This window comes from Agelaius tricolor, unplaced genomic scaffold (assembly GCF_023055355.1).
Source record: "Agelaius tricolor isolate 1412-34295 unplaced genomic scaffold, bAgeTri1.0.p SCAF_5, whole genome shotgun sequence".
Taxonomy (NCBI): domain Eukaryota; kingdom Metazoa; phylum Chordata; class Aves; order Passeriformes; family Icteridae; genus Agelaius; species Agelaius tricolor.
Window position 1 is genome coordinate 29,388,097 of NW_027269265.1, and position 27,255 is coordinate 29,415,351.

The following is a 27,255-nucleotide window of genomic DNA, read 5'->3' on the forward strand; positions in this document are numbered from 1 at the left end:
CTGTATGAAATTTTCTTGGAGAGACAGAAGGTTCTAAAATACTAATAGATCTTGTAGTCTATAACACAAGTGTACTTTGCAAATGAAATGCTTCTTTCTTTTTTCAGCAAATGGAGTAATGTGAATACTTTTTTGAAGAAAAAACCAAAACCCTAAGCTTCCCCTTCCCTCCTTTTCTCCCTGACCAAAGTATTTTGGGATATTGGCTTTAAAAATGTGGTTGACTCTTTTCATTTTCGGAAATGTTCTAACATGTAGACAAGAATAGTAAAAATTCTTAATCACTGCAATCCTGATAATATCCCACTTTTTAAAAAGTTATTAGTTCTGTTGGACTCTTGGAAGTATATGAACTTGTGGAAGACTTAAGTTCAGCTACCTTAGTGGTGAATGACCAGAAGAAAGCACATCTAAATTCCATTTAGGGTGCACTAAGACCCTAATAAGGATATTGCTTAGTGGGGTCTCTTTTCTGAAACTTCCCATCCTATCTGTAAACAGTGTGTTTCATTGGTGGCCTTGCTGTACTTGTCAGGCTGAATAAAGGCTGTTAGTTCATATTGTGACTCAGCATCACCTCTGAAATGTATACTGTACATCTGCATTGTATGGAAACTCACTAGTAAAAAACCCCAAGCAACTTTTTAGTATTTCTTATATCTACCAAGGCTCGGATTCAGACATTTGAGTTTCTGGGTGGGTTATTTTGCTTGAAGACTGAAACTTACATAGGCAACCCTGAGAAACTGTTGTGATGGTAACATGATGGCTGATACTTACTGGGTAAGGATGAAAATGTTATTTGCAAAGTGAATGTGTGCAGAATCAAATGGATCTGCCTTATCTCTGTGGGGTATGAGAAATTTTTGGTTCATTCGAGGTTTATTTGCCTTTGTCTTTTGTTTATACTGTGTTCTATTTTATTAGTGATAACATCTATGATAAAATGCATGGCTGGATCCTTGCATAATGGGAAAGCTACTGAAAGAGCTCTTAAATATAAGTAATTATCTGTGAGGCTTTACCTGCCTGTCCTGAAGATCTCTCTCAGGGATTTCTCCAGTTGTTGAACATAATGAGCACAGACCATCATTAACTTTAGAGATACTTGTGTGCCTCACAGGATTCTGGGTCCCTGTTGATTGGATGACACTTACTGATTTTCTTTGTCTTGGAGGAAGACATTTCTCCTTTCTTTTAAGTCTGTCCTGTCACTGCTGCACATTTGTCTTTATATAAAAATTAGTAGGGATTCCCTTCCTTTTCTTGTTTTCTTCTTTCTTAAGTTTCTTTCTCATTGTTCTGTTGTTACATACTCAGATTGCCTTTCTTTTATCTTCTGTTTCATTCCTTCACCAAATTTCACATAGGTATGGGTGGTTAAAAAGACTCTAGTTGCATCAGGTTGCCTACTCAGGGTACAGCATGATTAGTGTGAAAGCTTGATATTGAAAGGAGAAGATTTCAAAGATAAGTGTTAAACTACCAGCAAAAATGTACAAAACCTTGATATTTACCAAGGTGTAGAATGCCATGCACACTTCAGTAAAGAATATTGATCACAGTACTCACAGAAGTGTATTAATAATCTGGATAAGATTTTAGCAATCTAGAACAATCAATCCTAGTTGGTGCAAATTTGCTTAAAAATATTTACCTTCTGACTTCAGTGTACATTCTCACACTTCTCTGGCCTTGCCACTGTATTGTAACAGGGCTCACACCCCCTGAGTAAAGCTATTTTTAATTCCTTTTAGGAATTAATAGAGGAGGGAATTTGTTTCTGGTGAAGCCAGAGCTGTGTACAAGGAAAGTACTAGGTCTGAATCGTTCTTATTACAGTTGTGAAAAGGCATTAGAGCGATAAATAATTCTCTTGTATAGCAGGAAAGACAAAAGACAGTAAACATTTGCATTTGATCTTGAATCTGATTTACATAGTTTATTTAACAAGGCTATCTGCTTTGATTGTAGAAGAGCAGGAACTTTTGGTGATAAGGTGAGTTGCAATTTGAGTCTCCATTTATGCCTTTCCTCTGTTTGTACCTTGGGCTTACTGGGTGTCAGATACCTTGAAGCAGTTAATAGATCTGCAAAAGCTAGAAGGAATACTGCTCACATTTGAATGCTCAGCAAACAGATGTATGTTATTTTAGGAAACCTGACAGGTCTTAGAGTAAACTTAAAAGTCACCAAATGTACTGGTACATTGAGAACACATCTCCTCAGTGTGAATACAGCTGCACTACCCTCCTGACTACTGGGAGATGAGATCCTGGGAAGGGTGAGTTGTCGTAACAGAAGGCAAAGAAAACCTGCTGATGTTTGAAGGACCTAGTTCTTTCTGTGTGTGAAGTGCAGTTAGCATCATCTTTGCAGCACAAGGGAAGAGAGAATGAGGTAACCTTCTTGTGAGAACTTCAGAGTCCACACTGACTGGGTTTGAAAGCACTGTATGAAAACATTCTGTAGTTTTCTGTCCCAGCAATAGTGTAGCCTGGGAGTAGGGCTGAAGACTATGGTTAATATCTTTGGGGTGTTGACAAATTGCAAATGAAAAAAGATTACCTGGGCTAGAAGGGAAGATTGTATTCATCTTCTTTCATTGTCAATTACAGCAGAAATAGCCAGAATAACATGTTAATTTCCAGTAGACTGTTCAGTGTAGATTTAAAAGCTCTGAAATATGTAGACTCACATTTGTTCATGAAACTTGGGTAACTTGAAGCAAGTTGGGAATGTTGTTCTTCCTTTCACCTGCACCCCTCTATTCACATTTTGAAATTATATTGGGATTGTACCACCGATTTCTGTCAATGTCATTCTGTATTTCATGACAGAAATCGGTGGTACAATCCCAATATAATTTCAACAGAGAGTTTCTGCCTCTCCTTAAATGAAGGTAAGAAAAATGACATCATTCCTATTGTCATTGAAAGCGTGTTGTTGAGTAATAACAATGAGGGCATTTTATTAAAGCTGTAAAACTGTCCCAGATCTCTCTCTCATCAAAACATGGTTCTTCAAACAAGACTGAAATACTCCAAAACGTAGTCTGCCAATATATGTGAACTAGAAGACACAGGCTCAAAGGTCAGACACAACGTAGTGTAAGCACTTACTGAAACTAAGTTTATGTAAAAAGTGGTAGTAGGTAATTTCTTTTTTTGTCTTCTTTGGGCTAAAGCTAATAAAAGCAGACTTGTGTGGATCAGTAATGGTAATATTCCACAGGTATAGCATTCAGATCCAACACTTTGCTCCTAATTCCTTTTCTTCCGTATCACCTGCATAGTACTGCTGTCTCCTTCCCCTGCAAAAGAAATGTACTCTGGAGATCCATAAATTGGGAAATTATTTCATCGCCTGTAAGCAGCTAAGTTCATTATCACTTCTGTGTATTCAGGTTGTGGTATGAAATTTGCAGATTTGAATTGCTCAAGACATTCCTCAAAACTATATCAAAACAGTAAGCACAGGACAGGAGTTAGAGCTTGATGGAGTTGAAGTAGAGGTGTTGAACAGAAAGTAGTACTGTGGTGAATAAATAATGTGCTTGGATTATCATAATAATTTTAAAGGATATTGGGGCTGATTTAGCATAGAGATAAACGTTTTTTTCTTAAACTACATAATGAGAGGAAACATTGCAGTAAGAGACAGACTGTTCCTGCCAGACACTAGAATTATGACTACATTGATAAAGTTAGTTGGGATGATTTTTTTTCCTTTCTAAGGTGGAGGTGGCAATTCCTCTTTTAGAATATGATTTCTGAGATCTTCTGTTAATATGTGCAACAGTGAGACTGCCAGAAAATGGTTTTCTAAAAATGCAATCTCTTAAGTCAACCAAATGCTTCATTGCAAGCAGTTTCTTTTAATCCACAAGTCAGTAGGCATCAATCCTGTTTAGTAGTTTGAGTTTTAAAAGAAGAACATTGATGTCACACTGAAGCTTGCATAATGCCAGTGGTGGCTGCCTAATAAATATTATTTCTATGAGCTATTCTAAATTCTAGATTTCTCTGGTAGTGCAGATACTGTACATCATTTTATGGAAATAGAAATGGATGCTCTTCTGGATATTCTTTTCTGCATTGTTTTCCATGTTCAAGATTCAGAATGACCAAAGATGATCTTTTGCCTACCATTTTCCACCAGTGGGCACAGCAATGTTTGTAAATATTTCCAATTTAGCAAGACAAGTTTATGAAGGTAATCAAAGAAAGGTCATTTTGAAATAGAGCAGGAAGAGAAAGGGAACCTTCCCCTGTTATACTGTCCTTCTACTTAGGTGAGAATGGCTTGGAAATCTGACCGTTGCATATGGGTTTGCTTCTTTTTTTCCTTTTTTCCCCTGTTGGTTATTAATAGAGTGGGTATACTGGAGATTAACCTATGTTAAGCCCTCTGTTATAGTATGTGGAGTGCTGTCTCTGAACTAAAATGGGAAGAGAAGTGGTGATATATAATCTTATATGGGTCAGAAGGATACAATTTATGAATGTGAGTTTTCAAATCTAGTGTTTTATTTCAGTATACTTTCAGTTTGCATCTGTTTATGTACTTGACACAGTATTACTACGTATAACTTTAGGATTGACCATTCAATTGTTTGTTGGTTTTTTTTAATTTATTTTGTATTTTGGAGCATTTCCTATTATTAGACCAACTAAAATGTAACAGTTTGTTGGTGAAGTTGATAATATCTTTTGCTGCTCTGGCTAGAAGGAAGAGCTGTGCTCTCTGTTCATTGATTACCTCTTTGTTTTGTATGATTGTGTTAGAAGGTGGTAACTGGCACCTTGCTTTTTCGTACTATTTAAGGATACCTTGTAGTTAATATAATTTGCTGTTCTTCAAGGTAACTAATTCACATGTGCAGTAATTCAAAGGAAACCAAAAGGAGGTTACATGGAATTTCACTTTTGGCAGTGCTTGGTAAGCATGTTTCATCATCCCAGAAATTCTGTTCAGTCAAAGCCTAATTTTGGAAAAGAAGAAAAACTGTCTGTTTCTGTCTGGAACTTGCTTGATACAAAGCAAGCAATTAAGCTTTCTGCCTAAAGACTTGTAATTTGTATTTGAAAAAATTAATAACTGTAAGGGAAAACTCAATAGGAGTTGGAATCTTAGGTTTTTCATTTGATTTCAACTGTCACTAAAGATTTGAGTGGTTTCATTTCTTCACTAACCTCTTTTTATGAATATGCTCTATGTTTCTAGTTTCCTTCTCCTTTGGGAATGCTTGATGACTGTCATTGTGGATTTTTATTTGAGTGAAAATGACAACTTGAGTGTAAGTGACAGTTTTCAAATCCACTTTTAAATAGATACAGATTTTCCAAATGCTTTGTAGATTATATCAAACCACTTGCCTTTAATGGGTCTGTAGGATCTCTTCAGCAGATGCCAAGGAGTCCATCTTAAAACACTGTCAGGATCACCATTTATCCTTTGCCCATTGTAATATCTGTGGTTTGCTGCAAAAGTGCTGAGCAATCCCAGCATGGATACCCATGATTCATGAGTCTGTTGCATACCTTTTGTGCATAAGCCCTGCAGTTACCTCATGCTTATGTGTCACAAGCACAGGCATGAACCTGGTGTGTAACAAGGAATGCTCAGGTGAGAGAGGAATGCTTGGCAGGGCAGTGTAATTAAGCATGGCGCAAACAGGACATGTCCGTCTGTCAGATGTGAGCTGTGTATTCTGCAACCAAAATGTCCAAGTAAGTGCTCATCCTTTGCATGGACAGATATGTAGTGTTTTTGATCTTTCCAATGCTAAATGACAGAATTATCATGTGCTAAATGGAAAGCTCTTATTTTTTCAGTTTTAAATTTTGATTTCAAAGATTTAAATCTGTATTTCTTCTAATACTGTTCAAACTAATTTTATCCATCAAGACAGGGACAGTAGTTTCTGATTTTGAAATGTCAGATTACTAGTTTCATTACTACTTTTTAATGCGTTTATGCACCCTGGCAGTGTTTGTGAGTTTGAAGTATTATGCAGATGCAGCTGAGGTATAAATTGTATAAATGACATTAGTAGTAAGATAGACTAAAGGATATTAAAACAGGCCAAGCAATTACTTGTTCCATTTATTTATATCTTGTATGCTTAAGGGGGGTTTCCTTTGGTTTAGACAGATGTAGCAATGACATTTCCTGATTTCATGTCCTGGGGCAAAAAAATACCTTTATACTACTATATACCTAATACTAGCTGCAGGTGCAGCTAATTGTCTGTTCTTTCTGTTTCTAAGGCCTGCTTTCCCAGCTTTCTGAAAAACTTCTTACCTTTACTGTTTCCCACAGGAGGTTACCTTGAGTTGGTGTTAACTGCTTAGAGAAATATCAGTTCTAAATAATGTATGTTTGAGTTACCCCCAGTAGGGAATGGATCTTTTGAAATACTTTTGAAATCTATTTCCTGAGTTTCCGTAGTTTAAACTTCTTTCTGAACAAAAACTTCCTCATTGTCCTGTCACCAGAAATAAGTTGATCCATTGTTTTTGGTGTTCTACTATAAGTAAGTCTTAACTGAAATTATGCCTGTCATTGGTACCTGATTATTTAGGTTTTATTGATATTTTCTGCTTTGAATTTCAAAACATCACTTCCTTATGCAACAGAGAATACTGTAAAGAATCTTTTTTATCTGTAAGTGGGTATAAGAGTGCTTGTTTACAATGGGCAGTTGTGCTTGTCATTTTATGTATTCACTGACCAAACGGGGAGCAATCCTGTGGAAAATCCTGTGGAAATAAGCCTTTGAAATTCAGCAGGGTTTATTTTGAAATATTACCTCAAAATTTCTCATAACTGTTCAGGGAGAAGTTTCAGTCTTATTTTTTATATACCCAGCATTTTGAAAAATAGAATTAAACTATAGAGGCTTGTAGCGTAGTCTCTTACTGATAGTTACATCTACTAGTATCTGTGAAACTGCTTTTACTTTTTTTGAACCACTGCACAAATTGCTCAAAAATCTGATTTTAAGTGTTAATTCCTCTGTTATGTGTACACCATAGCAATGCTAACTATTTGAACTTGTTTTTCTTTCTGTTCAGATATGGTTATAGGTTCAAGGTTTTATTTTCTGTTTTAATTTCAAATTTACAGACTTTCTTAAATTCAGATGACTGCCTACTGGTGGCCCATATGGAACAGGAACCATTCTTAACTGTGAGCGAGACCATTTTGGGCATAATTCTCCTTTTTGGCCTGCTCTATTTATCATCTTACTAGAATGGGATTATGCTCCCAGGATGTTGATAAATGTTGATGAATTGTAGTTTGAGCACTATTATGCATATCGTATTTGAATAACCAGGAATTTTTATTGACACATAAAGGATGTATATGTCTCTCTAATTATCATAGTGTTGTTGAAGTGCTTATCTTTTTATCTTGACTTAGAGTGGAAGAACTGGCAAGGCTTGGCAGCTCCTTTGCCTCCTGTCTAATTTGGGTTTCTTGCCAGTGTCACTGAAGCAATTTTTAATGTGCTCTTATTAGACTAGAATGGCTTGTATCATTTTTCTTTTCTACTAAGTCTCAGCTCAGAGCTTGTCAGCAGGATTATGTATGTCCTTGTGATGCTGGTGTTTCAAAGAACATTATCAGTTACTTTGGCCCTGTGTGTTGAGGCTTGCCTACAGGGGGTGTGGTGACTGAGGGAGATGCTACAGCCTTTTTAGGTCATCGTTAAATCAGGCTGCTGCTGTCATTCTGCAGAAGTTTTGCAGCCCTCCCTCTGAAGATCTCCATCTGCAGTTTTGAAGTCCTTGCTGCCCTTGCTATACACATATAAGCAGAAAGTTTTTGATTCAGTGGTATAGCTTTTCAGATGCATGTTGTCTTCTTTCCCACTGCTGAGCTGGGCAGTCTCTTGCATAATTACCTTTTATTTGAAGAAGAAATAACTCCAGCTGGCTACTGCTGCTGCATTACCGTGTGCAGGCAATGATTAGGTGTTCTGACTTTCCTTCCTTGTGCTTCTCTACTCTCATTGCTTTGCCTGTCCTTTGCTGGTACCTTCTCTAGTAGTCTCTCTCATTATCTGCCATCTGTTACTTAAAACCTTCTAAAAGCAGGTAAAAATAAGTTTTGTTTGCTTGATTCCTTTGTTTTCCCTTCCCCTGTCCTTATGAAGTTGAAATAACTGCAAAAGGCTTGAGTAAGCACAGGCTTTAGATCCTGTTTGCTGCTTAGTGTGTTTACTCAAGCTGTTGCTGGTGTTCCTTGTGCAAACAGCTGCTGGTGGTTTTAAGTTGATCTTTTGTTTCTCACGTTGGTTAAACCTGCCTAGGTGCCCTGTGTGCTGGAGTTTCCCTGTGGCTGTGGCACCAGGAGTGGTGAGGGCTCCCTGGGGTCCGGGCTGTTGGGTGGCCTCAGCCTGGGGCATGGGACACCTCCCTGGGGCTGAGGTCCAGCCCAGGCTGGGGTATCAGCCCACCAGCAGCTGGGGGGGCTGGATCAGAAGAAGTTCTGCTGAGAGGAGCTTCGGTCTCACAGGGCTGTAGGGATGGCCTGAGGCCAGGCTGGGATGTGGGCCCACAGGTTGGGACTGGCTTGCTGGGGCTCATGGCCACCTGGGGGGAGCTGGAGAGGAGCCTTTTAGAAAAGAGTAATGCAGGAATAGGACTGCCCTGCTTTGTCTTTTGCATACAAAGTAAAGCCTGATTATTTTTTATTATGAGCAGGACGTACTGAAGGAATTAATTCATAAACAAAACATCTGTCTCTCCAGCAGTTTTTTCTGCTGGGATTGGAATGAGTCATGAGTTTGGGAACTGTGCTGGTCTCAGCGCAATGAGATCACCAGAAGACTTAAGGATTTTGACTGTGTTTTCCAGGAAGAAAAAAATATATTGTGACGTCAGCAAAACTTACCCTCCTTTTACATTTGCACATGGCCACCTACTCTTATGCCTTTATGATTTTGGGAACTGTCTTCCAGGAGAGCAGTTTCCTTTTGTTCTCCAATAAAGCATTACAGAGACTTGGACAAGACTTTCTATACTAGTAAAAGTTAACAATCTGAATGTAATGAGAGGAAATGAAGAATGTCAGGAGTGGTAAAGAGCAGTATGTTGTTGCCAATTCAGTTTTGGCCTAAACTTAGATGTGGGTAAATACCATTATTGAGGAAAAAAAATTGAGTTGACTGACTAAAAGTAGTCCAGAAATGTTTAAAAGAAAATAAGATTTTAACTGTAACTTACTTGAAAAGCAGTATTATGGCACTAGGAGATGCAAAATAGTCATTGAAAATGAAACTCTGTTCTTCTGCACTTGCCATTTCTGAGGTTTTATTTATGAAATGTTAGTTTATTTATCTAGCTAAGTTATGATTTACTTACAAGAAGAAATTGAAGTGATCAGTGCTTTGCTGCTCAGTCAAATTGAATTGACTTGGTTAATTCCTTCTAACTTTTATAGGAGCTGTAGCAGGTTTTTTAATACTGTCTAGCAAGGCTATTGTATCTGTATTCTCTGGATTTGGTGCTGTAGTTCTTACTGAGAACAGTCAGTAATTTTGTTGGCAGAAATGCACACAGTCATGTTAGCACAATAACTTTGCACTTGATCTTTCCTTCCTAACACTTTATACAATTCTATAAATTTGATATGTATAGAAATTGATCCAGTCTCAGGCCCTTAAAAGAATCTAGTATTTATACCTTAGCTGCTGGATCCCACGTTTGAGCTGTTTTGTTACCGTGGTGGTCAGTGGCGCTGTCTCCATGTCTCTTGCATATATTCTCACACTGAGATTCTCTATTTGACAATCTCATTAAGCAGTGGGCTTCTGTGCTCCATTTATTAGTAATAGGCCCTTGCATAGTTTTATTTTCTCTTCAGAGTGGGATTTTCTATGGGGGTTTTAATTTTCAAAGTTGATTTTATATATGTTAATATGTCCTAGATGCATAGAAGTTGAGGAGGAAGACTTTTGGAGCATGAACTGTTACTTTTATCCTTGGCAAGGCTATTAGGGCACAAGAGTGAGCTGATTCTTGACAGTCTTTGACATTTTCCTATCTAGCCAGCCCCTGGCATAGCTGTAGTCCAGCATAGTAAAGCCCAGTCCTGGATTTCACCATGGACACTCACACTCTATGGTATGGTCTGTGAGGACCACCTTCAGTGCTTCTGAGTGAAAGAGGCTTGGCTTCCTCTAGCACAGGAGTTTCTGTTGTAAAAGAAACATCTTCCTCTGTGCATGAGAGGAGACTTGTGAAGGCTGAACAAAATGACAAGATGCATACTCCCAGTGCTTCTCTTCTGATGTCATTGTAGCATTTTGAGAAGCGGAGCTTTGTCTTTCCCCTTTTTATCATAACCTATGTTCCTTCTGTTATTTAATAAATTATTATAAATAACTTATTTATGTTATTAGTCTGTTTCCTCTGGTAGAGTTTGGGTTCTCTCTGCTCAGAGATGATTATGTTATGTGGGTAAAAAGAAGTTTTACCCTTTTGTCTGGAATGCAGAGACATCTTTGTTAATCTCTTGTGGTAAAGTAGTTTGTTACTGTGTCACTTGCCAAATGCTTCATAATCAAGGGCCTCTTGTGCTTGGAGTTATACTTGATTTTTACTGGTATTTCAACAGATATTCTCTGTGTCCCATCTGTTCTTCACTGGAAGCTGGGATTGCTCTGAAGTTTCTTGACTTATGTAACTGTACCCATACTGTTTGAAAAAAAAAAGTATTTGTTTAACCTACATCCTACCTTCCTTGTACCTGTGCTCATGGTGCCTATCTGGATAGCTAGTGCTTTAAGGCAGATGTAGTGAGCCTTTTGTTTATTATGTACTTAATGTTGGCAAAGTGCTGTTTTCAATGTGGATCAACAAGCCACAGAAATAAGCCTTAATGTCAGTTTGTCAAAGTACATTGTCTTAATAAGTTCCTATATACCTTAAACATGCAAGCATATTTTAGGTGTTGGAAGTTGTAAATGTGTCTTGTGAATTTAAAGCCACCTGTGTAAGTTCTTAAGCTTCTTTGCCTGTTGTGTTAGCCATTGTGAAATGAATATGTTTGAAGTAAATTGTTAGAGTGATTAAGTCTAATGAATGGCCAAGTATCAGGTTATAAAGTCATTTATTTACCTACTGACTGTGTGAAATGAAAAGTAAAGGGTAAAGCGAAGCTTGATTGAATCATTCATGTTTTTAGATTAACCATTCTCTTTTAATGTAGCTGATTTCTAGATGGGTGATTTTGAGGAGTTACAAGTCTGGAGATAATGCTACTGATACCTTTTATGAGCTTTATGGGTTTTGTTGTTACTATGTCTGCAAAATATATGAAAGGAAAAACCTATAGCAAGAACAGCACTTGATTTAACATAAGATGTACTTACAAAATTTTCTGGGTGCTGTATGTAAGCAGTTAATTACTGAATTATGGAATTGCTTTTAACTACTTATGTTGGTTGTTGGATTACAAAGGCCAAGTAGTTTAATAGCTTTTAAAAAAGTGTGGTGTTACAATTAGTAGAGGTTGTAGGTCCTGTTGAGTAAAGAAAGAAAAAGATAAAAACTGCAGTTGAGTCTATAAGTTGACTGTAACAGGGACATATCATTGTCTCTGAAATGGGTTCAGGATTCAAAAATAATAAATTTTAAGAATGTAATTTTAGGACTTGGTTATAGAGGAATGTGCAGAGATGAGGGTAAGGTTGAAGAATGAATTAACCCAGTGAACTGTAGATTACTGCCAAGAGTAGTGCATAGTCCTCCCACAGTCTCACTGTTTTGATACTAATGTGCAGCTGCAAATTTTACTATAGGTTGAGTGTTCTAATGAATCAGGAAAATACTGGGAGATGAAGGATGTTGACCCCTTTATTTGGTAACATCCCACAGTTTATCTGGCATAAGCCACTACTGAAAAGCTTCTTTTAGTTGAGGACAGGACTAGATTTTTTTTCTCTTTGAAACAGTATTCTTATCTGTAACTGCAAATTTCTGTCCTTGAGCAATTGTATGAGTTGCTACTATTGTGTAGTGATGGTTAGGTTTTGTATAGGAGGAGGATTTTCATAAGGCTGTTTATGGTAGAAGAAGAGTGATTTGAGATAAACACATCTATATCTACATGAATTTGTTTTCTAGGCTGCACACCACAGCCAGGGCTATGTGGCTGTCAGTTGTTTTCCCTTACCTTGTATTCAGATGTCTTAGTTAAAGATGTAATATATTTCTTCCTGCTGTTGGTGCAGAATGCATTTGTGAAATAAAACTCAGAATATGTACTTGTTCCTTTCGTTGAATGCCATTTTATCTAGGGGTGTGGCCATGTAAAATATGATGTGGGTTGTATGAAGTTGATTTTGGCACAGAATTGTTGCAGAGGATTTATTGCTGTGGACCTTGTCAGTTACTATACATACTAATCTGATAGGGGAAAATTGAAAATGCCACTCAATTTTAAAATGTGTATTTATCAGTCAAGTATGCATTTGGTGCTAAAATTACCTTTTCATAAGCCTGTGGAGATATACTGAGAGATTATATTATTTCAGGGTCCATAGCTGTGCCTGCTCTTTAGAGACAGCATAAATTATTCATTGCAAAATGCTGGTTGACATTTAAGTTGGAAGGGTGTCTGATAATTGATTGAGCTGGTGTCTTCTGGGATTTGTCTGAAGGAAGACATACATTGTATATTTTGTCATAGTTTTTGTTTGTTTTGTTGTTTTTGTTTTTTTTTTTTTAAACAGCCCTCTTACTTTGACGTGGGAAATTGGTAGATTTCTGGTGCCTGTAAGTCTAAGTTCTGTGTGCAATAAGCATGGAACCACTCCTAAATGTACGAAGTGGATGATACAGGGGGTTTGTGTTGTACTGTCTTGCTGTGTCCCCGCTCCCTGGACAGGATGCTTCTTAACAAATGTCGGTGTTACTCCTTCATCCACCTTCTCACCCTCATGTTGTATTGTCTTAGTTTCAGGCATGCAAAATAGACATGATTCTCCTAATGTTTTCACCTCAAATAAAGGCATTCCAGTCTCTTCCTTGACAAACTATAAAAAGACATAATAGAAGTAGAGAAGGATGTTTTTTGTTTGCTTGGGCTGTCTAGGTTACCATAATTCTTTCATCCTTCACTGTGCTGTTATACCGTTGTTCTCAGAATTTAATGTAGAACTGGAAAATTTTGCTATGTGTTTTACAGGTATCCCATACATTGATTAATACCACACTGATCTGTAAGAGATACTAATCTAAAACATAATGGTTTGTCTGCATCCATAAACCTGATGAAACCTTCCCCTACCTCAAGAAGTTCCTGCTTGTTCCCTGCAAGGAGTGCAGAGGGGACAATGGTATTTTATTTATATTTTTATTTTGAAAGAAGACTGTCTTCTTCCCAAGAGGCTATCACTTGACAAAATTTCTGCATTGCCATGTTTGATGGAAACTTTCTAGCTATTAAAATAAAACAATTCTACCACTGATCACTGATTGCAAATTACTATGAAAATAATTAAGGAGAACTTACTTGAGATGAGAGGAGAAAAGCCAGTAGTTTCCTATCTAGGTTTTTCTCAGCTTTCTCTAAGATTGAACAGGTCAGTCCTCAAACCCAACCAACCAAAAATAAAAACCCGCACAAAACCCCATAAATTTCAATGTACAAGGTCTGTTTGCAGTCATGGTTTTCTTAAATAGATTCTGTCAGGAGAGCAGAGCTAAGTATCAAACATAGTGGGGGCTAGAAGCCGTGGATGACACTTTTAATCATTTCTGAGCTGATAACATCCCTTGAGCAAAACACTGGATCAGACCGTTTTATTTTTGTTTGTAATTTCTTAAGTTTGCAGAACACTCTGCAATTTTGCAAGCTTTGTTGAACTCACCCATTTTGAAGTAAGTGATCCTTGTAACTGCTGGAAGATTCTTGGAAAGAAGTATGCATCATGTCAGAAATGTGTTCAGGTTGTGTTATTTGCCAGAAAGAAAACCTGTTTATTTAACTGCTGCAAAGTATCAGCACACAGCCAACAGATGGTTTACTACTATTACAGTGTTTGTTTTCCCTCAATAAAAACATTCATGTAGTAGTTCATAGAGGTGTGTCTGCTCTTACAGAGATCTTAATATCCCCAGAAGTGCATATATTTCATTCTTAAAAGCATTATGCATTTTGCTAGTAAGTTATTCTTCTTAGGCATTTGGAATGATTGAAAAAACCCCACTATTTATATTTACCAAGGAATGTTGATTCACCTTTGATGGATGAAATAAAATGCTTTAATACCTTGATGTTATCTTTTATTGTCTTGTCCCAATGTATTACTATGCTTTTGTACTTTTCCTCAGCATTAAAGTAATAAAAGGAACATTTCCTTTTTTTTTTTCTGGTGTGGGTGTTGCAGGTTGCAGTTTAGAAAATTGAAAATATTTAGCCTGACAGGCCTGACTTTGTTCCCTCCTTCTCTTTTGGGATATTTAATTTAATGGACAGCTGCAACTTGTACCAATATCAGTTATGTGAGGAGGAATGGAAATGGAAATGGAACTGGGAGGATTTGTAAAACCTGATTTCAGAGTGTACTGAATTATACTAGTTGGAGAAAGCAAGTGGTAAGAGTACTATGTGCCAGTTTTGTGGGGTTTTATATTTTCTTTCTTTAAAACACCTTCAGCTGATGCTGTAGGAATAACCTGTCTCTCTGGCAACCTGTACACTAAATTATTAATCCATTTAATGTGTTTTTTTCAATTATCAGTACTTAATAAGTCAGAATCTGGTTCCTGTGAGATATCTTGACAGAGTAGGTGATGTGAGTTAGTGTGTTGTAGTTATGGGTGCTATATTGAAGTAATAGCTTTGCATCATTTGTTTTGTGTATTCCTATAGGCAACAGTTCTGATAGTTGTGTAACAGAGACAGACTTTTAACCTGACTTTTGCTACCTCTCTGTTTAAGCCAACAAATAATGGAGTCAGTATACCAAGAAATTTTATACTATTTTGAGGCCCATTTTTTTCTTTTCAAGGAGACCCATATGAGCTCCTGTTTTAGCACTTTTTAGTAAGTTTGGTTCTTTGTAGCAAGTTTTGATTTTGAAAAATTTTGTCTAGTTTGGCTCCATGCCATGTCTTCTGTCAGTGATTTCAATATTTGATGAAAGTACATGACATTTTGGGTTCTTCTCTCTTTAAAGCACAATTTCATGATCCTTGTAAACTAACACTGCTAGGGGCCCATGGGAGCCCTAATCTTACCACCTGCACTTCATTCGTGTGTACTGACACACAGCTGTGGAGTGCACTGTATCAGGGAGCTTGATCTGAGTAAAACCAAAAGAAATCACTATTTTTTTAAGATAGCTTAAAACTGGATTAATTCTCGTCTAGTTCACTGCACTACCACAGAAGCATTTATGCTGTCACAAGGAAGAGAAGTACAAAAGGAAATCAATAATTTCTGCCAGAACAAGTGCTCGTGGTGGTCATAAGTTCAATGAGAAACAACACAAACTACTGAAAGAAACTGTGCATGTTCTAAACTACAGCCCTTTCTACTAGTTCCCCTTTCCTTGAGGAGCATGGCTGCTCCTTCTCACCAGTATCCTTTAATTTCATTTTTTTAGTGATTTTTCTTTGCCAAAATACGGACAAACAATTGAACAAGCAAAAATAGCTCAAATGCAACTTCAGATCAGTTGATTTGGGTTTGTGATAAAGTATTACGCCATGTGAATAATTTGGAACTGCTTTAATGGTGCCTCTGATGCTGTCCCACGTGATATTAGTCACATTGGATTAACTGAGGAAATTGGGTTCACATGAAAGTAGCATAAGATGTAAAAACAAATTATTTAGGAATGTATTCTAAGGAGTTGGTATCTTTCTAGTTCTTACTGGAGGAGCGAAAGGAAGCTGTGTTATGTCTCAAACCCTTTTAACTGTCCAAAGTGATGGCACACAGAATGTACCTCCTGACTTTTGGTGAGTGTCAGTCTAGAGAACTGCAAGTGTTAAAAGACAGAATTGGACTATAAAACTATTGTACAGTAGGAGAAATAGCCTTAAAGCAGTAAATACAAAAATCCCCTGTTAAGTTGGAATAATTAGTTATTCAGGTGTCAAATGTCTTTATTTTTTTTTTTCTTTCCCACAAAAAGATTGAAGAACATGGTAGATGTTGAAGTGAAGCTCTTGTGTTTTGCTGACTATTTATGGCAGTAGCTGTATAAGGCAGTAGCTCACTCCTTATAGGAGTCTGTAAATCTTGAGTTGGTAGGGGCCCATAAGGGCCACTAAGTTCAACTCCTTTCTCCTCACAGGGCTACCTAAAACTAAACCATATGATAAGGGCATTGTCCAGATGCTCCCTGAACTCTGATAGGCTTGGTAAGGTGACCATTTACCTGGGGAGCCTGTTCCAAAGACCCAACAAATAGTTCTTTCACTTGACTCTGTTACCATCAATGAAGCTGTGAGTCCAGACTTGAGGATTGCATTTCGGAAAAGATGTAGGGTAAAGGGAAAAGGCCTAGAGAGGTGAGGTGTTTGGAGGAAGAAATCTGTGAGGAATGGCAGAAGAAACTGTGGCAGTTCCTCCTGCAAATGAAAGTCTAAGGTTGGTTTTAATAACTGGTCTTAAGATCTAAACACTTCTAAAAGGTCATAAGAATTAAGTTAACCTCTTAAGACTACAATGTACAATGTTGTTATGCAAAAGTAGTAGCTCTTACTGTTGTGAATGTCCCAGTGTCCTAGGGCAAATTTTTACAAATGCAAATCTGGTCTCTCTGTGGCTTTGTTATAACATCTGGTAGTTCCTAAATTTCTTGGTGAATCTGTGTGATTCGAAATGTTCCTGTTAAAAAAGGATGACTCCAGCACAGGCTTCCAAGAAGTTCTTGACTGACTTTTGGTAAACAGTTTTGTAGATTGGGGGGTGCTGTTTAATGTGGTGTTGTCCATCTTTATTTTCGAATTCTTACATTCTTAAAATAATAATGACTTTCAGATTGTGGGATTCTTGCAAGGAGAATCTGAGTGGGTCTCTAACTGTTGCTCTTCACTCAGAAAGACCTGGAGAGGGCTGTACCTCCTCTGCAGAGATGCCTTTGCCTCCCTGGGGCAACTCACAGAAACACCTCCCGCTTTTCGTACCAGTTCCAGGGGAAGGCACATTTAGGGAACACAGCTGCTTTTGGCGGTTAAGAAAATGCTGAAAGAATCAGTGTCCACTGATTCTTGCATTCTTATTTTATTAATTTCTTATGAATATAGTTTTGATCCAGAATGCTGTGAAAACATAAGCAGAAATTAATTTTGATTTGCTGCAGTTCTTCAATATATATTTGTTTTCTGCGCACCTATTTAAAATAATCTACTAACAGCCTGCAGCTATTCACACACAGAATCACAGTACAGAAATGTTATGTCTTACATTTGAGTTGGATTTTTCCCAGATTGCAGTATTTTACATTCTTTTCAGTATTACATCCTTTTTGTGAGCTGGGATCTATGACACTGTTTACTAGGACCTTAGCTTCTAGATCTGGAATTGCTGTTTTCTTTTCAGAACATGATATATGACCTGGAATATACAGTAACCCATCCCTCAAGATGTTTCTGGCGCCTCATGTCACCTCCTACTTAATTTTCAGTACCATTTAGAAACAGTTTAGGGGCACAGTCTCAAAAGAATGAAGTGATACTGCATCTTCTGCTTTTTCTGCATCTTCCTTGAGGAAGTACAGGTATTACTTACCATGAGCTTCTGTGTATGTATTTCACTCAGCAGAGCAGAGTGCAGAAATGAAAGCAGCTGCTCTGTCTTCCACATGCAAGTGGGACTGGTTCTCATTTGCCCATTTATGGGATTTCTGTGGTGTCCCTGATAATCTGTCTTTGTAAGGAGATGTTTGGGTTTTTTGTGAGGTGATGGAAGAGGGTGTACCAAACTTTTAGGTGTATTTTTTTTTTTAAGATTGTGTTACAGATTAAATAAACTCAAAAGTACCTTCCTTTTTTTTTCTGTCTCTATAAATGTGTATTCCATTCAGAGCTTTTTATCTCTTTAAATCTGTAGGTCCATACTACTTGCACAGAATCCAAATCAACTTCCCTTGTAATGAAAGGTTATAGGAAATGCCCAGGGCCTCAGGCTGCCTGCCTCAGGTGAAGAAATGTGTTGAGCATTGAGGCATTTACTGCTTCTGTCTGACTCTTAGATCCTATTAATGTGCACTTCTCCTCTCCAATTTTTTTTTCCTTCACTAAAAACATCACATGTTCTCAGACCACACAGTATGGTAGCCAGTATAGTCTTTCATGTTTCTTTTGCTTATTCTAGGAGCTTTTGAGAAATTCAGTGATTCAAACAAGGCTTCTTGAAGGTTTCAGTAAACAATGCTGCAAAATTCCCATAATCAAACAATGTCTTGATTAAAAACAAAGTTAAGGCTTGTATTTCAAATTTACAGTAAATTCTGCCATGTGTTGGTCTTGGATTAGGTGGGCTATGATATAAACCTTCACTTAAAAGACAGAAAGAAGTTACTACTTTAGCATGTAAGATTCAAGTTTTGCGTTTAGGAGCTGCTGCTCTCTGAAGTCTGCCTATGTCCTATTCAGCTTGATTGGGCAGTTTATTTTGTAATTACATATGTAAGTGAAAACACACTTCTTGTTTCTAGTTTGAACTGCTACAAATACAGTTCTAATTTAATGATTTTCATATTTTAGAATTAATACATTATTCAAATGAACCAGTCTTAGCTGAGAAGTTATTTGGAAAAATAAATTGGAAATGTGACAGCCTACAAATAACTCTGGAGAATGATTGAGGCTTTCTCAGTAAATACTTCTAAAAGTTGTAAACCCGTGTTAATAGGAAGTAATGGAATGTTTCTGGCTGCTACAGTGGCTGCTGCTATTGTCCTAATTTAAATAAATATCTTTCAAGCAAAGTTAGATTTGAAAATAGGATGACAGAAGATGATCTGATTTATTTTTTATGTTCAAGCATTTTAAAGATTTTACCTCGACTGTTTCAGAATAAGGTTGATCAACTGATTTGATCCCTGTATGCAAAGCTAATTAAACTTGGTGTTATTCCTCTAGGATAAAGTTACACTTAATAAATGTATTGCAAACCAACTTTTAAAACTTGTCTGCTTTAATATTTGCTCTTTAAAGATTTATAAATTAATTGCCTTGGGTTTTAAATGTTTGGTTTTTTCTGCTTTTTTTCAGAATTGTACTAGCTATTTGTTTGAGATGACAGCAAATACAGGATTTTGATGACCTGTAATACTCAAAGAAGTTTAAACACTTCCAGCAAGTAAATACCAGGCAAGTATCACAATAGCAAAAGCTGGTTTTTTGGCAACAGTGTCTTGCAATTATTTCCTTAAGTAGATGTCATCTTTCAGGATAGTGGCTTTATTAAAAGCAGATTTGAGTGCTTGCTAGAGTTACTATTCCAAGAATACTTGGTTGCTCAGATGATTTCACTCTGCAGGCAGCATTTCAGTGGTTAGCCTGTCCTGTGAGCCCTTCCCTGTTTGTCATTAAACTGAAGATCCTTAAAAACAGCCAGGTTTAGCATACTGAACATTTTTTTCCTTTTTTTTGGAAACCTTTATGTCCTTTTCCAGCTCTTGCTTTGTATTGTAATTTACTCCTATTTGAATTCTGAATGCTGAGGATTAGTTTCCTTTCTGCATACCTATACCCTCAACAAAGATACTGTAAATCCCCTTTTTTCCACTTATTTGCACAGAGTCCTATGAAACATGTGGGTGTAAAGATAAATTAGCCATTTGCTGGCTGTGTGCCTGAAAACAGTCTGAGATTCTGGCTGACCAGAAAACTGTCCAGTTTTTTTTTGTTATTGAACATGTGGGATGCATTAAGGATTCAGCTTAATTATCTTGGTTTTATTTAATCTTCTTTTTAAGAAATTGCCTTTAATTGTTGCCCCCTCACATACTTCTAGAGGAATAGTCAGCTGTTCACAGAGGGAGCTTTTAGTGATAGAAATATAGTAGAGAAGAACTGTAGTAGAGGAAGATGTGAGAAGATGCAAATGAGCAGCGCATTGCGGGCACTTTTTCAAATCCACACAGGAATCTTTCCTCTCTGTGTTTCTTCTTTGTGCTGGGGCCACAGTGTAAATGCTGACATTCTGTTCCATAATGCTATAGTAGATGGAGTGAAAAATTGCAGAAGAAAAAGGGGGTCTTTGTTTAGCCTAAAAGCATCAGTATAATAATTTGAGTGGAAGTAAATATGTGGAACAAAGCATGTGAGGTAGGAAATGTGGTCTCTCTTTCTGAACTCTTAGGTTTACTGGAACATTTAAATCCCCCTTACCTCAGAGGGGTTAATGCTGCAAGCAGCAATGCACTGTCTGAGAGTGCTCAGAGATCCTCAGAGATCCGGGATTTTATTTTGTATTTGAGTACAAATGGGAGGAAAAAGTTTGTGTTCCAGTGCATGAGTTCATAAGGGCCTTGAGTGGAAACTCCTGATGGTTTGAATTTGTCCTGGAATGTGCACCAAGAGAAAACATAATTTTGCGAAGAAATATGCATATACAACATGAAATTGTGCATGTACAGGCAAGGGCTTTGTTTTGTTTTGTTTTTGTTTAAGGAAACGAGGGATTTTGTTGGAGAATGGGAAAAAATGAGACTTATTCATGTTCCTTGAGGAAGTGTATACTTTTTTTTTTAAGTAAAACTGTCAGAGATTGTATTATCTACACTTGTGAAAACAGGGAGCATTGGAAGGCTTTACTTATTTAAACAGAGGTCTTCTGCATACCTCTACTAGTGCATAGGAGAAGGTTGCTTATTTGAATTCAGCTGCTGATTTTTTGACCTATGAAAAACAACTTCATCTAAACTATATTGACATCTCAATCTCAGAAGTCTGTTTGTACACAGGCACAGTTAGTTATTTTCTTCTGTAAATAAAAGGGCTTTTGTGGTTTGTGTTAGTGTCAGTTTTCACATCAGATTTGGCAGTTGTGTCAAGTACACACTGTTAGATTGTTTGAATATGGCTTCTGAAGCTGTTGTCAGCCCAAATTCTGGGAACAGAAGGATCAAGGATCACAATCTCTGAAGTCAGGAGTCCACACCTTAGTTGGAGGTTCCAGTTACAGTCCAGGTATCTGCTGTGTCTGTGTACAGCTTCTGGTAAATGTATACAAACCAACTTAATGTCAAAGCCAGTGGCAGCATGCAGCAATAAACCACTAACATTTTGTGATAATGTAGGTAAGAAAACTTGCATCTTCTCTTAATCCAGGAAGCCTTTACATCCCTGAGAAATCTTTGAAGTCATATTTATTTTACAGTCCATGACCATTAAGAAAATGTCTGAAAACATCTATTCAACAACTCAGTTGCAGAATTAACAGCATCAAATCATTGCAATCTGGAAAGCACTTTTTCAGTTGAATGTCACTTGAGTGTCTTTTAACCTGACAGCACTTCTGTGTGTTTTCCCAAAAAGCTATTCATTGAAAATTCTTTAGGCGCATGAAGGTCTGGGTTTTGCAAAGATTATCAGTCTCTAGTTCAGTCAGGAGGAGGTCTGTGTGTTTAAATCCATTGTTGTTAACAGTGGCCTTGAATTAAAAAAAGGAAAAAAAATTAACCCAAAAGCTAGTTGCAGTGTTCTAACAGTTTAAATGCTGGTATGATGTACTGTGCAAATATTTCTATAACACAGAAGAAGAGAGAAGTATGTGATGAATGTGAAAACAACACATTTTCTTTCAGAACTTTTTTCTAAGTAACTATCATGTAAGTTTATTCTTTTGATTCTGTTGTCATGTAAGTATTCATTTTAAAGGATAGATAACTAAGATGTTGGGATTTATAAGATCACAGCTTGTCAGGAGGTATGCATTCTTTGATCCCTTGAAATTGATCTGGATTTTTCTTTTGATGGAGACAATTTTTAAATCCAATTCACTTTTTTAAAGGTTCATGTAAAATGACCTGATGCTAAAACACGTCAGAATTCAAATAACTATGTTGGTTAACTGAGGTATGCTGTTACAGATTGTTTTGGCACAGGATTCTGTTTGCATCCCAAAATTAGCAGGTGGTGAATTAAGTTTGGACTAAGTTGTGCTGTCTCGTGTAGTTTCATTTTTTTTTTTAATTTTCCCATTTTTTTAAGATAAGGAAATGTCATAAATAGAGACAACAAAACGTTGAGACTGTAAGTGTTTAGGCAATTACCTTGCTGGTAGTATGTGCACAAAAAATAGTGGATCCGTGGCCCTCTTGGGTTTATAATCTAATTTGACTATAGTTTATTTACATTTATTTTAAATTATGGCAAATATCAAATGATCCCACAGGCAGAATTATCAGGTAGTTCAGGCTTGAGTATAATCATCTTCGTACTAAGAAAACTAAGGATGTCAAAAAGATCTGTCAGCTTTAAAGTCTTAGTAATACAGAAATGTGTAAATTAATATATGTGCATTGGAGTGTCATTACATTGGGACAATTAAAGGTGTCATTCAGCAGTTTCCATGAATGGGAGCCTGGGTATGTGTTACAAGAGTCAGTGCAGAACTAATGGACAGCTTGCACAAAGAACCTGTTAATGTCCCCTCTCAGTTGTCCCTCCTTTAGTTAGGCCCCTCTGCAGGCTGTGGTGAGGTTTGTTTTTTGGGATGTACATGACTAAGTAGCTTCCCTCCTCCCTCCCTGTTCTCTACAATAATTTTTTCCTATATGAATGTGTATGTCTCTCCTGAAACAAATGTCTCTCCTAAGTCAACTGTGCTGTTTTGTTACGAAACACATTGAGGAACTGACCTGAGTCAAAATGACACAGCCCAAAAGTAGAGGTGTGGTTTTGTCTGTGTTAATCCCGATGGTGTCTCTAACACTGTTTCCTGTGCAGTTGCCCAGTCAGTAATTCCAGAGTTGAGGGGATGAGGTGCTAAAGCTCTAAGAGATGCAAGAGCTGTGCAATCAGGTGCTGTCACCAGGAGCAGTGCTCCTGAAGGAACAGTCTCACCAAGTCTGAAGCTGTCTCTGTCCTGTGTGAACGTGACTTCTTGTGTGCCAGCACAACCATGGTGCTCCTTCCCTAAACCCTTGCAGTGCTTTCCCTGTGTATGTGGGACACAGATCCGAGTTTCCCTCAGTTATCAGAGGGGGAATTAATGAAGCTTTTATGCTGCGTGAAGTTAAACAGGGTGTTTCTCTGAGAAGATTTTGCAACATACTGAAGTGCTAATGCTTCTGCCCAAAATAAGCTAAGCTTGTATGAGCAAATTTAAGAAGTGTGGAGAACTTCAGTGAAGACACTTAAATACTTTGAAAATTCTGCCTTTACAAATACGAAATTATTTTCTAAATTCTTTGAGGCATTAGAAACTTTCTTTGAAGGTCAGAGTTTTTAATGCCTGAGTAAGTAGACTTTGATATAACTTAATAGTTTCTAATATTGTGGACTTTGATACCACTTAAGAATTTCTAATATTGTTTTATATTTATGATTTTTTTTTTTAATTTATGATTTTTATTTTTAGAGAGCACCAGTCTGCTATACCTGTGATCTACGATGAATGCTAAATCTGCAATCAGCAAAGAGATTTTTGCCCCACATGATGAAAGGATGCTGGGAGCTGTTCAAGTGAAAAGAAGAACAAAAAAAAAGATTCCTTTTCTAGCTACTGGGGGTCAGGGTGAATATTTAACATACATATGCCTGTCAGGTAAGTTTAATGACTTTTGACATCCAGTTATTTATTTAGGTTTATCTTTGATTAACTGAGCAGCTGTTGTCTGTAGCCATAAGGAGCTGGATTGTTCAAATCTTCATAGTGTAATGAGAGAATTGTAGCGCTTATACCTTTTGTCTTGAGGAACCACATGCTCTGGGCTGTTTATATTTATATACTATAATAAATTGAACAAGCAGTTTCATTGTTTTAAAACCCCTAGGTGTTCTCACAGCACAGCTGCAGAGTATGAACAAATAGAATATTTGGTAACAGTCTTTCCTTAGTCAGATTAAGATATTTCTTAGAAAGATGAACTTTTCAGGACATTGAAGGGATATACAATGTAATTTTTTATGCCATGTTGCAATGACTGCCAGCTGAGTGTGTGTGAGTACCTTTGGTATTTAGGGTGATTTAGTCACTTAGGTTTTTAGGCATATCAGTTGCTCCCTTTGAGTGTGTGCATCTTGCTGGAAGTACAGCTAGTGGCCAAAAGCAATGTGCTATGACTCTCAGAAAAGTACAATTATTTTTGAGCTAAATGAGAGTTTCATGACTCTTTCAAATTGTGGTGTTATTTTTTTAAATAATGTTAAAACTTTCAAAAAACGGGAGCTAAAACTCAGTGACTCTACTACTGTTCTAGCACATCACATGTCTGCCCAAAAAGTGTACATTTACTGAATGTTACTGAGATGTATTCAGATACATATGTACAAATACTTCTGTTAAAATACAAGCTGCAGAGGAATTGCACACACATACTGAGGTCAGCGAGACAAAACAGAAGGCCTTTCATTTACAGCTCAGTATTTTGCTTGTCATTGTAGGATCGTAGAATATCCTGAGTTGGAAGTGACCCACAAGGATCATCAAGGCCAACTCCTGGCCCTGCATTTTGGTAAAGCCAAAAATGGCACCATGTGTCTGAAAGCATTTCCAAATGCTTTGTGAACTGTGCCAGGCTTGGTGCTGTGACCAGTTCCCTGGGGGCCCTGTTCAAGGGCTTGAACACCTTCTGAATAAAGAACCCTTTTCTGATACCCAGCCAAAGCCTTCCCTTATAGAGTTTCATGCTATTTCCTCAGGTCCTATCAGTGCTCATGAGAGTGAAGAGATCAATGTGTGACCCTCTGTTTCCCCTTCTGAGGAAGCTGTAGACCACGTGAGGCCTTCCCTCAGTCTCTTATTTTCTAGGCTGAGCAGGCCAAGTGACCTCACCCATTCTCCCCGCATAGAGAGCTTCAAGGAAGGATTTAAAAATTTATTCCCCTAGGCTGTTCCATAGATTTGTGGTTGGAATACTCTGTGTTGATGTAAGAACTTCATGCTTCAGTCTTCTCAAGGTGTAGAGGAAACTAATCTAGGCCTCTCAACTCTTAAAGAAATGTTCAAATCACTAATGTTTTTAAGCAAAACTAAACTTTTCTTTTGGCAGTCATATTTTTCAAATGTCAGTCCAGTTTCTTTTTCTTAAATCTTCTTGTAAAGAGCAATCATGTTCTAGGTCTGTGCAGTAAGTTTTGAGATACAGAGGTGTTTGATACCCATGTTCATGATTAAAGGTTAGAGATGTTCTCTATGCTTACAATTTTCTGTAGGCTAAATATTCTATGGGTGGATTTTTTTGTCTTTTATTTTTTGTTATTTGATATTCTGTAAAACTTAGCCCTCCTTCTGCTTCCCCACCCCATATTCATATGCATCAGTCAACATGGATTTTAAGACAGTGTCTTAAATGCATTTATTGTTTTACTGCCACAGTATATTATGAGTAAGGAAGAAATAGTGGATGTCCTGACTTAAGCAGAGTTTGCCACTCATGATAAGGAGAAGCATTCAGGGTCCAAATAAAATTACTTTGTGGCAGACACTGAAAAGCTGCATATTGATATTGCAAGAACCCTCACATATGGCTCACTATCCGTGGTGTTTTGCACAGATCTGAGATCAGGTTTTCTCATATACATTTATAGTTTATATTATGAGAGTACAGTATGATTGGTAATATTGGTAAGCAACAAAGTGACTAGGGAGAGGGCTGCCTGGCTGTGTTTGATGTCACATTCCAAACAGCCTGCTCAGCCAGATATGCAATTCAGTAGGGTCAAGTGCAGTTAGGTATGTATTCGGGAATCATCAAAGGCACAAAACCACACATTGGGGAGCAAGTGATTCTGCCACTGTGTAAAAGAAATTGTGATGAGGATAAACTGTGATTTTTGCCTATTCCTAATGGCTGTGAAGCAATAATGCTTTTAGTTGTAGCACATTGTAACAGAAAAAGTTTCAGTTTAGTAAGGCTAAGTTAATGTAGTCATGGCAATTTAGCTGTGCCCCAAACGGTCCAAGATGGATTGTATCTTGGGACAGCAGAATATACTTGATTACCTTCCTTTTTTGATGTAATATGAAGCAGTGTACAGTGTACGCTGTGAAGCAGTCACAATGGTGGTTGCCTCTGAATTTGTATTTACATTTCAGGCAACATTTCATGTGCTTTAGTGCTGAGTGTTGCGACCTCTTCCCTGGAAAAGCCTTTATCAGCCTTTGACTCTTGTCCCAGGTTTGCTATGTATTAGGTAAACAAAGTGACTGGAATATCTCTGTGTTCATAGTTTTCTTGGACTAATTCAGTTTGGCCTTTGCTGAAAGGAATTTGATAATTTACTCTTTAGAACAGAATTTGACAGTTGAAAGAATAGAAACTGACTCCTTATATCCTTAGGGGATATAAATATAAAACATTGTGTCTAGTTGTAGTTTCATCAAAGATATGGTACAGAAAATGAAACATCAGCCGCTGTGACAGCTACTTCTATTTGCTGCTCACTTTGAAACTGAGAAATTACACAAATTGTTATAACCAGAGTTAAATGTTTTCCTTTCAGTGTTGAACTGAATTTTGGTGTTGAAAAGACATTTTATCATAGTTGTTTATTTGAATTTCTGGAAGCGTGGATAGAGATGCTGAGCCGGGAGAATGCCTTTAGCCTCAGAGATGGGACAGTGAACCATTAAAAGAATCGAATATTGAGCAGAGTGAGATGGGAGAATAAGGAAGATTCTTCTTTAGTATTGGTATTTGAAGTATGTACTGGGTTTTTTGATTGTACAATATTGAATACTGAGATGTTAGAAGTAAACATTAATGCTTTTAAGAGGTATAGATAAAGCCTGTAATCTGAAACTGAACACAGATTAAGCTAAGAAAGCTGTAGCAAGAGTGCTTGATAGCCTGGTGGTAACCAAGCAGCTGGGTTACCTGCAGCTTTCTAGCCTAATGTTGGAGCTAGCCAAGTTAAACTGGCAAACAGAGCCAAGACAGATCTTTAAGGAGTTATTTAGCTGAAGAAGAACAAGAAAGGAGTAGACAGATGGGAAACACAGAGGTGGGGTGGCTGTAGGCAGAACAGAGAAAATGAACACTGGGATTTTTGTAATGTAAAAGAGGATTTAACACAGAGAAAAGACAAGAAATTCAAAGCTGAA

General features: G+C 37.3%; 1 protein-coding gene across 3 annotated transcripts in view; it reads left to right on the forward strand.

Annotated features, from left to right (window-relative positions):
- The window catches only part of STXBP6 (syntaxin binding protein 6), a 96,981-nt gene that overhangs the window by 13,459 nt on the left and 56,267 nt on the right, over nt 1-27,255 (forward strand). For 2 of the 3 annotated variants that reach the window (XM_071426985.1, XM_071426983.1), the window contains exons 2-3: nt 19,251-19,353; nt 23,573-23,754. In XM_071426985.1, the coding sequence (XP_071283086.1) occupies nt 23,601-23,754 (154 nt within the window). In that variant the 5' untranslated portion in view covers nt 19,251-19,353; nt 23,573-23,600. Of the gene's footprint in view, nt 1-5,277; nt 5,300-19,250; nt 19,354-23,572; nt 23,755-27,255 lie in introns of those variants that run through there. The other variant, XM_071426984.1, reaches the window with a different exon arrangement.